We start from the raw sequence: 12,984 nt of genomic DNA, 5'->3' as shown, positions 1-12,984 counted from the left end.
CCTTCCTGATTTCACTCCTGCATGCCTGAGCAATATTTTGATACTCCTCCCTGGTCATTTGTCCAATCTTCCACTTCTTGTAAGCTTCTTTTGTGCGTTTAAGATCAGCACGTGGAGCGGAGCAGCCCCTTATCGTCGACCCAGGCAGAGACCTAACGGGCACGTGCCCTAGGTCGTGAGGCAAACCCCCTTTGGGTTTGACCTCTCTGAGCAGCCATAATTTCTCCTCTGAGGATCGCTCCCCACACTGTTCGGCGCACAGCAGCCGCTCTTCTGTCAGCTACCGGCCCCACTCGATGCCGGCCAGACCATCTGGGCCACCGTCGGGACGGGAGTCACGTGGAACTCCTATGCCTCCTGTCAGCGAGCGTAGGCACCAAGTGAGGCACAGGAACAGTCACCTACTAGGCAAGGGTACCGGAGCGGCTCTCAACGGGACAGACTTCAGCTACCGCTCATCTGGACATCACACCAGAGGCTTCCCTCAGGGTACCTCTGCATCAGGACACCGGGCTTTGCATTGCTGTCACGCGTACCGAAGCAGTTTGTCACGTGAGTACCGTTCATTGACATGGAGATCTTGGTCTCAAGGGAGACGTCACAGACACCGCTCCTACTGGTCCCACAGTACTGAGTGTTCATCGGCAACCTCAGCCTCGGCACCCATCCTCGGTACACGCAATTCCACCAGGACACACATTCCTTCTTTAACATCGTGTCGCTCTCGGCACTGGGCCGCGTGGCCCAGCCTCTGCACCAAGGTTTTGCCAACATTTCGATCTCCCTGTGGCAAAGTCCCACCTCCTTGGCCCCAATCTCGAAAAAGGCCGAGAGGAAATACATTGTGCCGGCGAAGGACCATGAATACCTTTATTCCCACCCGGCACCCAACTCATTTGTAGTGGAATTGGTAAACCACAAAGAGCGCCAGGGCCAGCCTGTGCCCACCCCCAGAAACAAAGATGCCAGGAGACTGGACTCCTTTGGCAAAAATTTTTATTCGTCTGCTAGTTTCCAGCTTGGGGTAGCGAACCACCAGGCCTTACTGAGCAGGTATGACTTCAACCTGTGGGAGTCCCTGCCTAAATTGGAGCCCTTCCTCCCAGACCAGTACAGAAAGGACTTCATGGCTCTAGTGGAAGAGGGTTTGGTGGCAGCTAAAGTGGCCCTGCAAGCGGCATTGGATGCTGCTGACACAGCGGCCCCGCTCGATGGCTTCCGCGATCGCCATGCACAGGGCGTTGTGGCTTCTGTTGTCCGGGGTGTTGATGGAGGCCCAATCTCTAGTGCAGAACCTCCCGTTCGATGGCAAGGCGCTCTTTGCAGACCAAACGGATGCCAGGCTGCATGAGACGAAAGATTCCCGCACCACCATGCAGACCTTGGGACTCTACATCCCTCTGGCTAAGGACAAGGCCAAACCGCTTCTGGTGGCTCAGCCTGCAAGGAGCAGATATGAGCTCCCGTACAAAAAACCCAGAGACCAGAGGCATCGGTCTCAGCGGCACCCGCTCTGCTCCGCAGCCTGGACCCTCTAAGGGTAAGAGGCAGGGAAAGAGGCAGTTTTGACTATTTGCAGGGGGTCACCGTATCTGTTGCCAGGGAGACCCCTCAATTAATAAAGTTTGTGTTCTGCAACCAGTTGTCTGCCTTCCTCAAGGCGTGGTCCCATATAACTTCGGACCAGTGGCTACTCATTACCATTTCCAAGGGCTACGTGTTGCAGTTCACCTCACCCCCGCCAAATCACCCGCCCTCCAGGATGGCCCCAGGGTACTCTGACCAGGCCCTCCTCATGAGTCAGGAGGTGGATCAGCTGCTTCACCTGGGGGTGGTGGAAAGGGTACCAGTCCAGTTCCAGGGCAAAGTGTTCTACTCCCAATACTTCCTGATTCCGAAAGCGAAAGGGGGTCTCAGGCCCTTTCTGGACCTGCACGACCTGAACAGGTTCCTGACCCGTTCCAAGTTCCTCATGGTGTCCTTGGCCTCCATTATCCCCTCCCTGGACCCAGGGGACTGGTACACGGTCCTGGATCTTCAGGAGGCATATTTTCACATGCATATTTTCAAGAGGCACAGACGCTTCCTCCGATTCATGGTAGAGATGGACCATTACCAATTTGCGATCCTCCCCTTTAGCCTGTCCACAACTTCCAGAGTCTTCACGAAATGTATGTCCGTGGTGGCGGCCTACCTCAGGCGGGAGGGGGTACAAATCTTCCCTTACCTGGACAACTGACTCCTCAAGGGGGAGTCTCGTTTCAAAGTGGAGTCCCACATGGAGCTGCTCCTCTCGACCAATTATTGATCTAGGCCTGGTCATGAATGAGATCAAGTCAACATTAATGCCAGTTCAGTGCACAGAGTTCATTGGGGCCCTGCTGAACTCCTCCACGGCCACAGCCTCTCTTCCCCTGGACAGGTTTGAGACCGTAAGGGATCTCATCGCCTCGGTCACGGCCTTCCCGGTGACCACGGCAAAGGCGTGTCTGCGAATCCTGGGACACATGGCAGCATGCACTTATGTGGTCCGCCATGCCAGATTCCGTGTGAGGCCCCTCCAGATATGGCTGGCCTCCCAGTTATCCCAAGCTCGGGACAATCTGGACAAGGTTCTCACGGTTCCACTCCCGATACTGGGTTCCCTACTATGGGGGGCCTGTCCGAACAATATACTGCAAGGGGTTCCCATCAGGGAGGACAACCCATCGATAGACCTGAAGTCCGATGCCTCGGACCTCGGCTGGGGAACCCACACGGGGGACATACAAATCCAGGGAATGTGGTCGGCCCCGGACTTGCCCTTTCACATAAATGTCAAGGAGCTCAGGGAGGTACGGATGGCATGTGTGGCTTTTCTCATGCACCTCCGCGGCAAGGTGGTCAGAGTCCTCACAGACAACACCACCGCCATGTACTATATTAACAGGCAAGGCGGGACTCACTCCCTAGCCCTCTGTCGGGAAGCCCTGAACCTATGGGAGTTCTGTATATCCCACGATATCTCCCTGAGGGTGGCTCACCTCCCAGGTGTCCGCAGTACACAAGCGGATCGCCTCAGCAGGGTCTTCTCCCCCAAGTGCAAATGGTCGCTCCACTCAGAGGTCTCTCACAGGCTCTTCCAAGAGTGGGGAGCACCCCAGATCGACCTGTTTGCAACCCGTCAGAACCGGCGTTGCCCCCAGTTCTGCTCCAGGGGAGGGGTGGGGGAAGGCACAATCCACAACGCATTCCTCCTGAGCTGGTCGGGCCAGCTCTTCTATGCCTTTCCCTCATTCCCCCTCATCGCCAAGGTCCTTTAGAAGGTGAAGGCGGGCAAGGCGGAAGTCATTCTGAGAGCCCCGCATGGGCCCACCAGCACTGGTATGGGCCCCTCCCACACCTCGTAGTGGCCCCCCCCCGAGGGCGCTACCGCTCCACCCGGACCTCCTCTCCCAGGAGCGGGGGCGTCTTCTCCATCCCAGTCTGGCCGCGCTCCACCTAACAGTGTGGCTGTTCCGTGGGTGAATGAGAATAGATGTTCAGAGCAGGTAAGGCGAGTCCTCCTGGAAAGCAGGAAGCTGTCCACACATCGGATGTACGTGGCGAAGTGGTCCAGGTTCACCAGATGGGCGAGTGAGCAGGGGAATCTCCCCCTCCACTGCACCTCTCCCGGTTATCCTGGACTACCTCTTATCCCTTAGGGCCCAGGGACTAGCACCTGCCTCAGTCAGGGTGCACCAGGCAGCCATATCGGCCTTTCACCCGCTGGTGCAAGGCCACTCGGTCTTCTCCCACGCGATGACCTCCCTCTTCCTGAAGGGCCTTGACCATTCATTTCCATACACTACCCCTCCTATGCCACAATGGGACCTAAACCTGGTTTGGCCCAACTCATGGGACCCCCTTTGAGCCCCTGGCCATGTGTTTCTGGTCTCGCCTCTCGTGGAAAGTGGCCTTCCTTGTAGCGATCATGTAGGCCCAGCGGGTCTCGGAACTTAGGGCCTTGATATCAGAGCCTCCCATACGGTCTTCCACAGGGATAAAGTCCAGCTTCACCCACACCCGGCGTTCCTCCCAAAAGTGATCTCCACCTTCCATATAGAGCAGCGCATCTTTCTTCCCCGTGCTCTGTCCTAAGCCCCATTCGTTCAACAAGGAATGCTGTCTCCACGCTCTTGATGTGTGTAGGGCATTGACTTTTTATCTGGATCTGACTAAGCTGTTCCAGAAATCCTCTCAACTCTTTATTGCCTTGGCCGAGCAGACGAAGGGGCAGCCCATCTTCACCCGGCGGCTTTCCCGCTGGATCACCTCGTGCATATGCACGTGCTATGATCTGGCAGGGATTCCCCCACCACCAATCATCAGGGCACACTCTACAAAGGCTCAGGCCTCCTCAGCTGCCTACGTTTCCCATGTCCCTATCCAGGACATTTGTAAGGCGGCCACCTGGGTATCAGTTCATACATTTACTTCGCATTACGTGATCGTCTCCCAGTCTAGGAATGACGCCGGGTTCGGCAGGGCGGTACTCCGTCCCAAACCATCGTGAACTCCTACCCACCTCCAACAGATACTGCTTGGAATCACCTACTGTGGAATACACAGGAGCAATCTCTCAAAGAAGAAAGGACTGTTACATGTTCCATAATGGGCGTTCTTCGAGATGTATTGCTCCTGTCTGTTCCACATCCCTACCTCCTTCCCCTCTGTCAGAGTTGTCCGGCAAGAAGGAACCGAGGGTGGGGGACCCCGTGGCTCCCCTTATAACGTGATATTCAGGCCTCCAGGGGTCGCCACGATGCTCCCCCAGTATGGGTACTGCTAAAGGAAAATCTTCCGGCACCGGAGCACGTGGCTGGTGCACACACCTACTATGGAATAGACAGGAGCAACATATCTCGAAGAATGCCAGTTACGGAACAGGTAACTGTCCTATCTCCCTGGTCGCTCAATAACAGACCTAAAAATGGCAATTCTTCAACAAAAAAAACTTCAGAAAAGACTCCAATGTGAAACTGCAGAACTGGAATTAATTTGTAACCTGGACACCATCAAATTAGGCCTGAATAAAAACTAGGAGTGGTTGGGACATTACAAAACCTAAACCTGATTTCCCTCATACTAATTTCCCCGTACAGTCACTCACACCTTCTTGTCAACTGTTTGAAATGGGCCACTCTCATTACAACTACAAAAGTTATTTTTCCTCCCTTGGTATCCAAATGTTAATTGAATTGTCTCATTAGACTGACCTCACACTCGATAGGATAATTCCCATTTTTTCGTGTATTTATACGTGCTCCTGTATTTACCACGCCATACATCTGATGAAGTGGGTTCTAGTCCATGAAAGCTTATCCCCAAATTAATGTGTTAATCTCTAAGGTGCCACAAGGACTCCTCATTGTTTTTTTTTGTTTTTTGTTTTTTTTCTTCTTCTCCACAGAGACACTTAGATACTAAGGCATTGAGTGCCAGGATAAGAATTTAGATAGGGTAGGATGGCTGCTGTATGCTGTGACTCTTTACACTTACCTGTAGGTGGTATCCAGATGTGTATGCTCCACAGGGCCACGTGCTTGCACCTACCTTCATGAAAGTTGTCAGTTTTCCCATTTTTTTAGCTAGGGTGTTTGGGAACATAGGTTAAAATAGAACTAAAGGAATTGTGCTCTCCTTCATCCCTTTCCCTGTGGCTTGTATCCACTGCTTCAAGAGGCAGCTCCTTATGCATCTTGAAGCCTTTTGGAAACACCGACTGAACACGCTGTTGAGTCTGGGTCATTAATTCCTCTTACAAAGTGTATTTTCTTGGAGAAATGTTCCAGAGGCTCGTATGACGGATCAAAATGAGGAGGGAGGTTTTGTGTGTACTACTTTATGGTAGTAGCTTTTTAAATGGAAAAATAAACAGATTACATTGTAAAACCTTTGACCTTGAGCCCTAGACCTTTGTGTGTGATCTATCCATTTCTGTTAGTAGGAAATCACATTGGGACATGCAGGATCAGTGACTTAGGGTGCTATTTTAACAAATTGTTTCTTAGTGTAATAAGGAGGCATGGTATGACAACCTCATCGTGTCCTATCACCTTGTCACCAGTGAAATACTGATGCCAAGAGTCTGCTTAGCCACCCTAACAGCTTGCTGCCCTAGCAAAAGAGTCAGAATATTAACTGCAAAGTTCACATGTGTTGGACTCTCTTGCCTCTTAATTTGTGTAGTTGATGTTGATTTTCTGACTTAACATTGCCTAGATTGTAACTGTTTCTCTGCTGTGCTAGTGTGTTTTTGTTTTGTTTTCTTTTTAAAGTAAGTTGAAAATGTTTAAGCTACTTCTTGCTTAGACAGACAAAAGTTTGGAATTCCAGAGTTCATACAGATTCATATTGCTTGCCTAACAGACAGGGTCAACTGCCAACAGAGTTGAATACAATATTTATTTGGGCTGTTATTAAATTCTGTTACTTAAAGTGTAATTGTCTACCAAAAGTCACTTCCCTGCAGGTGAAATTATAGTTCTTGATAGCAGGTAATAGTAATATACAAACATCACAATATATTGATCCCCCCAGAAACCAAGAAATGGAAGATTATATACCTGAGTTATACATTCTTTATTATGTCAACATAGTCTTTCCATAAAATCTTTCTTGCTTTTTGTAACATTATAATTGGAATTTTTGCAATTCAATGTCCATGTCTACTTTTGATAGTAAATTCCAATGTGCTTATTTTCTTACCTGGAGTTTTATTGACAAGTTGGGTCATTGGATTTGTTCTCAGCCAATATCCTGGAGCAATATGCTCCACTAGGACTTTCTGCACTCTAACAAATAAAAGAACATAGCTGTATTTGAATTTGAGGTCTCTTAACTTTTGGGTTTCTTTGCTCATTCTTAACGAATATAATCTATTTATTTTAAGTATATTCACCATTCCTCATGTTTTGGCCTTGCTTAAATTAACTCCCTTTTATTAGTAAGTGTCAAGTTTTATGTTTGAGAATGTTTTTCTGTTTGAGAATTCCGTTTGATATTTTTATGCAGATGCAAAGTACAATCCGGGAGCACAGAGATGGTGGCAATGCTGGAGGGATCTTCAACAGATATAATGTCATCAGGGTAGGTCTCAAAGACTTCAGAAAATGAGAAGTAAAATAAGTGGTAATTATGCTAACAGGTGGAATCATTTTGATATACTGGCCTGTCATTATATAATTGCATACAAAAATCCACATCACAAGAACATTAAATTTGCACAGTCAAGCACTCAAAAGGTCAGAAATGACCAAAATTAAGATTGTACATCCATGCTGTGCAGTGAAGGAGGCAGGAGGTGACCATATAATTACAGACTGTACCAGAATGCATGCACACAAAGGGGACAAATGAAAGTAAACAGGAAATCTTAATTCTGGCTTTTGATTGCTTGACTTTACAGCCTTAACGTTCTGTTAACATGGGGGGCTTTAATATAATGTCCCCAATTTTTTTTACAAAACAACTTCGACCTGCTTCATATTGCCTTGGTGTCAACAGGGATAGTTATTGGGAGCACAGATGAGACAGCTGCCCTGCTTTCAGTTCCTGTGCCCAGTGCCACAGGGGCCTCCTACAGCTCCTGGGATGGAACATGTTCAGTCGCACTGTGGTAATTACCAAGCACAGTCCTGTCACCATTAGGAGCTGTGAAGGATGGAGCACACTCAATATGGATAGAATCTTCAGAGTATTTAGCTGCCAAATTCTGGCAAGTCTCTACTGAGCATGTGCCAATTTGGGTGGATTTTCCCAGAAATGGCAAAAGGTACATCTCTGACACCAGGCCAAGCTGCATCACCGCCACCATATTTCAAGTCCCTGCTTCAAAGCTTGAAAGCACTAGACTAGAGCTTCACAGAGAAGTAGTATTAATGTTTTCATATGCACAAAACAACACATTTTCCACTAACTTTTTCTCAGAATGACTGAACAGTTTTTGCGTAAAGTTTCTGACAAAACTCTGCCCAAGGCAGAAACCTTAAATTTCAGCCCAAGTGGTAAAAATTTGGCAGTTATTAGCAACTGAAAACAGGATCTTATGATGGGAAGTGTTGGGCTACCTTGACTAAAGGTGGTGCTACCTGCTGTGTGTCTAATATTTTTTACCAATTTTATTTTAAAAGCAAAAGCTTAGATACTGAACCACCCCAGATATTTGTTATATAGTTCATACCGCTTGCTACAGTTTCCCTATACTGTATAGAATTACATTTCATTAGAAGTGAATTATGTTTTTTTGTTTACACTGTAGATTCAGAAGGTTGTGAACAAGAAGTTGAGGGAGAGATTCTGTCACAGACAGAAGGAGGTCTCAGAGGAAAATCACAACCATCACAATGAGCGTATGTTGTTTCATGGTGAGGAACTGGTCTCTGTTTCTAGGCTTCACTACTTCTTAAAAAAAAAAATTAAAAAAAAATGGAGAGGAGTAAACGTTAGTTTTAATCATTGTACATTGTTTTTATATTTCTGCTCACTTTCCTTTCCACCATCAGAATGAATATGAGAAAGCTACACTTCTTCAGAAGTGTCCCTGTGGGTGCTTTGCTTCAGGTGTTTATGCGCCCCTGCACCTTTCAGCAAAGGGTTTTGGAAGCAGGGCCCGTTTGGCCTTCCATGTGCCCTACACATTCTTGTGCCCTGTTCCGAGGATATATAGAACCGCATGTGGGAACTACCCTCCGTTCTTTTTCAGCCTGAGATGGAGTGTAGAGTGTGCCTGTCCTTGTCAGCCTAGTTCTCGGATATAGTTAGTGTTTTTAATGTTTCTGTTGTTAGTTGTTGGAATCCAGTTCCCTCTTTTTTCTTTGTTCTCCTTGTTAAGGGGGATTTTTGGACTTTGCTCTGGGGTCTGACTGGATCTCCTAGTTTTCAGAGGTGTCTTTCCTGTCAGGAAGCTGTCCTTATTAGTGACAGGCATCCTGAGTGTCTCTGTCAGTTTGGGAGACACTCATATCCCCAGCAAGTGCAAGTTCTGCCCCTCATTCAAGAGCAGATCTCAAAACCGTAGGGAAACAAAGTTTAGATTAATGATGATGGAACAAGCCCTAAGACTGACTTCTGACCTAGGTACTGAAAACCTCCATGTACACAGGGCTTCAAGTGCCCCATCTATTTTGAGATCCTTCTCACTGAATGCTTCAACGTATACAGGCTGAGCTGCGCTGCGCTGCGCTGCTTGCCTCTGGGCATCAGTCACCAAAAGTCTCAGCAGAGAGAGCTTCTGTGTCAGAAGTCCACAGTACAGAGAGCTGTGTTACCTAAGCTTCTGGTTACTGATAAGAAAAATAGGAGTATTGGGTCTCCTAGAAAATCTTGGCCACCAAATCACAAAAAGACTCTGCAGATCTCAGGTCCCAAGGGGAGTTCTTTAGATGCTCCATGTGGTTCAGGTAGCAGGAAGGCCTCTAAGGTTTCCTCCAACAACCAGACTACAAAGAGAGACGGAGTACTGAGGTCATCAACTGCATACGCAGACCGGTAGAAATCTCAAAGAGGACTATACCACCAGACACTGAAATTGAATTTCCAGTACCAACATGGCATTGGGAGGAAGGGTCCCCTGCCTAGTGGTTAGCACCCAAGATGGCAGTCACTTCCAATGGGTGCAGTTAGGGTCATCAACTCTGCCTAATGGGTGTAGTTCATGGGTGGCACCTCTAACTAGGGGATACAGGTCAGAGGTGGCACTGGATTTATCTGAACCCAGAACTATGGTAACTAGTCTCTGTTTTCCAGGCAGTCTCAGGAAATAAATCAGTGGGGGACGCAGCACTTCTGTCCGATAAATGATTAGTTCACACACAAGTGCTTCCACACAAAAATCCTTGTTCTTCTTTGAGTGCTTGCTCATATTGATTCCAATTAGGTGTATGCGCGCCTCGTCCACGTTCGTCGGAAGATTTTTACCCTAGCAACACTCAGTGGGTCAGCTGAGGCGCCCCCTGGAATGGGCCTGCTCTGGCACCGAATATATACCCCTGCCGGCCCATCGCCCCCTCAGTTCCTTCTTACCGCTCGTGACAGTCGTTGGAACTGTGAAGCCCAGCATAGCTGATCTCCACCTCCCTAGCTTTCCTCGTTCTTCTGTAGATAGTTGATACTAAACTGCTCAAGATAGTTAAGACCAAAGCAGAATGTGAAGAACTTCAAAAAGAGCTCAAAAACTAAGTGATTGGGCAACAAAATGGCAAATGAAATGTAACGTGGATAAATGTAAAGTAATGCACATTGGAAAAAATAACCCCAACTATACATACAATATGATGGGGGCTAATTTAGCTACAACGAGTCAGGAAAAAGATCTTGGAGTCATCGTGGATAGTTCTCTGAAGATGTCCACGCGGTGCACAGAGGCGGTCAATAAAGCAAACAGGATGTTAGGAATCATTAAAAAGGGGATAGAGAATAAGACTGAGAATATATTATTGCCCTTATATAAATCCATGGTACGCCCACATCTCGAATACTGTGTACAGATGTGGTCTCCTCACCTCAAAAAAGATATTCTAGCACTAGAAAAGGTTCAGAAAAGGGCAACTAAAATGATTAGGGGTTTGGAGAGGGTCCCATATGAGGAAAGATTTAAGAGGCTAGGACTCTTCATCTTGGAAAAGAGGAGACTAAGGGGGGATATGATGGAAGTATATAAAATCATGAGTGATGTGGAGAAAGTGGATAAGGATAAGTTATTTACTTATTCCCATAATACAAGAACTAGGGGTCACCAAATGAAATTAATAGGCAGCAAGTTTAAGACAAATAAAAGGAAGTTCTTCTTCATGCAGCGCATAGTCAACTTGTGGAACTCCTTACCTGAAGAGATTGTCAAGGCTAGGACTGTAACAGTGTTTAAAAGAAAACTGGATAAATTCATGGTGGTTAAGTCCCTAAATGGCTATTAGCCAGAATGGGTAGGAATGGTGTCCCTAGCCTGTGTTTGTCAGAGGATGGAGGTGGATGGCAGGAGAGAGATCACTTGATCATTGCCTGTTAGGTTCACTCCCTCTGGGGCACCTGGCATTGGCCACTGTTGGTAGACAGGATACTGGGCTAGATGGACCTTTGGTCTGACCTGGTACAGCCGTTCTTATGTTCTTATGACTAGTTCAGTAGTTTTGTAGTTATACTTAGTAGTGAATTGTGTATATATAGTGTAGATAGTACTTGAAGGGATCAGGGTTCATCCCCTTCCCTCCGTCCCGGCACCAGGGCCCATGCCCAGGTCATTGGGCTTCAAACCTTGCTCGATATGTCTCAAGCCAATGCCAACGGGAGATCCCCACGACTCCTGTCTGAAGTGCCTGGGGGAATCCCATCAGCCTGATAAGTGCCACATTTGCAAGGCTTTTAAGCCTAGAACAAAAAAGGAGCAGGACTTTGGTTTAAAACAGCTTCTAATGGAAGTGGCACTTAGCCTGGCGCCTTCGGTACCACGCACAGAACAGACACCTTCAGTCCAAAGCGCCCCCCCCAGCACCAGAGCGATCGGCACCGGCAAAGAACCCCGGCACCGGTATAGTCACGGTATCATTCACTGTCTCTGTGGCCTCAGAAGCAGCATAAACTACCTGCTGCTTTGGCACCTCCCCTGCCGCCATCGGAGCAACAGCCCAGACTGGACCGTCCTGCTAGGACGTCAGCTCCGGTGCCGCAGACTTCAGCACCATCGATTCCGGCTCCACAAGGGCCGTTGAGTCCAGTGCTCACAAGCTCCCCGGTGCGCACCGTGGTTGAGCTCGGCCTCCCGTCCACTCTGGAGACCTTCTCTACCACCCGCGACCTGATTGCACTGACGGAACCTGGACCAACTCTGCCCCCAGCACCGCCGGAGCGAGCTGTTCAATCGATGGGCAAGCCTGCCTTGACGAGGCCTCCCTCGCTGAGCATGACAGCTAGGCACCGATCTCGGTCCCTCTCCAGGTTGTGGTCCCGATCCCGCCGACGGTCCCAGTCCCAGCACCGCTCTCCATCATGTCGCCAGTCGTAGTTGCGGTGCCATTCCACTTCACGCACACCCTCCCGGTACAGTCGGTACCGATCCAGATCCCAGCACCGATCCCGTCACCAGTCGCCTCGCAACCAATCCTGACACCGCAGATCCTCGTCGAGATCTAGGTCGGCCTCCCGGTACCGTTATGACCATCAGTCCCGATTTCGATCGCGGTACCTCCAAAGATCCTGACACTGGTCTCCAGCCCCAACCCGTGACCTGACAGCGCGGGACAACGCGTTTGGCCCCTCCTTGGCCTTCGAGACACAATTCGTTGTCATCTAAGGCGGGGAGCGGCTACCACACCCAGGGCCCATGACGTAGAGGGCACTAGTCAAGGCCAACATGAGAGTCAAATCCCTGCTCAGGGACCACCACAATGATCCTTCTGGACATCTTGGGCATACCATCAAGCCCAAGGTGCCCCCTCAGGCATCTCTCGGTCAGCCCATTCCGACCATTGGAGGCCTGAGGCCACTGTGAGCCGCCCTCCCCCGCTGGACTCAGATGTGGCTTCTATTTCGCCAATCCAGACCCAGGCCCCTGCTGTAGCAGACCTCGATCACCAGGATCCTCCATAACCAGAACTTCTCCAGGATCCACTGGTACCTGGGCTTTCCTCCTCCTCCTCACCTGACGAGGCAGTAGCAGGCACATCCTCTTCTGGACCCCCGCCGATAGATCTTCGGGCTCACCAAGATCTCCTGTGCAGGGTGGCGCAGAATATGAACCTGCAGGTGGAGGAGGTGGCGGAAATAGAGGATCCTATGGTTAACATTTTGTCAGCAGATGCACCCACATGTGTCGCCCTGCCTTTCATTAGGACCATCCAGTCCAATGTTGATACGATCTTGCAGTCCCCAGCATCTATTCCTCCCACTGCCAGAGGGGTGGAGAGGAAATGTATGGTACCATCCAAGGGATATGAGTATCTCTATGTTCACCCTCACCCTTGTTCTCTG

At 49.1% G+C, this 12,984-nt stretch overlaps 1 protein-coding gene across 1 annotated transcript in view; it reads left to right on the top strand.

The window, feature by feature from the left end:
* The window catches only part of LOC116839906 (poly [ADP-ribose] polymerase tankyrase-1), a 325,729-nt gene that overhangs the window by 296,625 nt on the left and 16,120 nt on the right, over positions 1–12,984 (top strand). Inside the window, 2 exon segments of the mRNA XM_075066025.1 lie at positions 7,036–7,110; positions 8,282–8,387. Of these exon segments, the coding sequence (XP_074922126.1) occupies positions 7,036–7,110; positions 8,282–8,387 (181 nt within the window).

Source organism: Chelonoidis abingdonii, chromosome 5, assembly GCF_003597395.2.
Source record: "Chelonoidis abingdonii isolate Lonesome George chromosome 5, CheloAbing_2.0, whole genome shotgun sequence".
Taxonomy (NCBI): Eukaryota; Metazoa; Chordata; order Testudines; family Testudinidae; genus Chelonoidis; species Chelonoidis abingdonii.
This window is presented reverse-complemented; position numbering and strand designations above follow the sequence as displayed.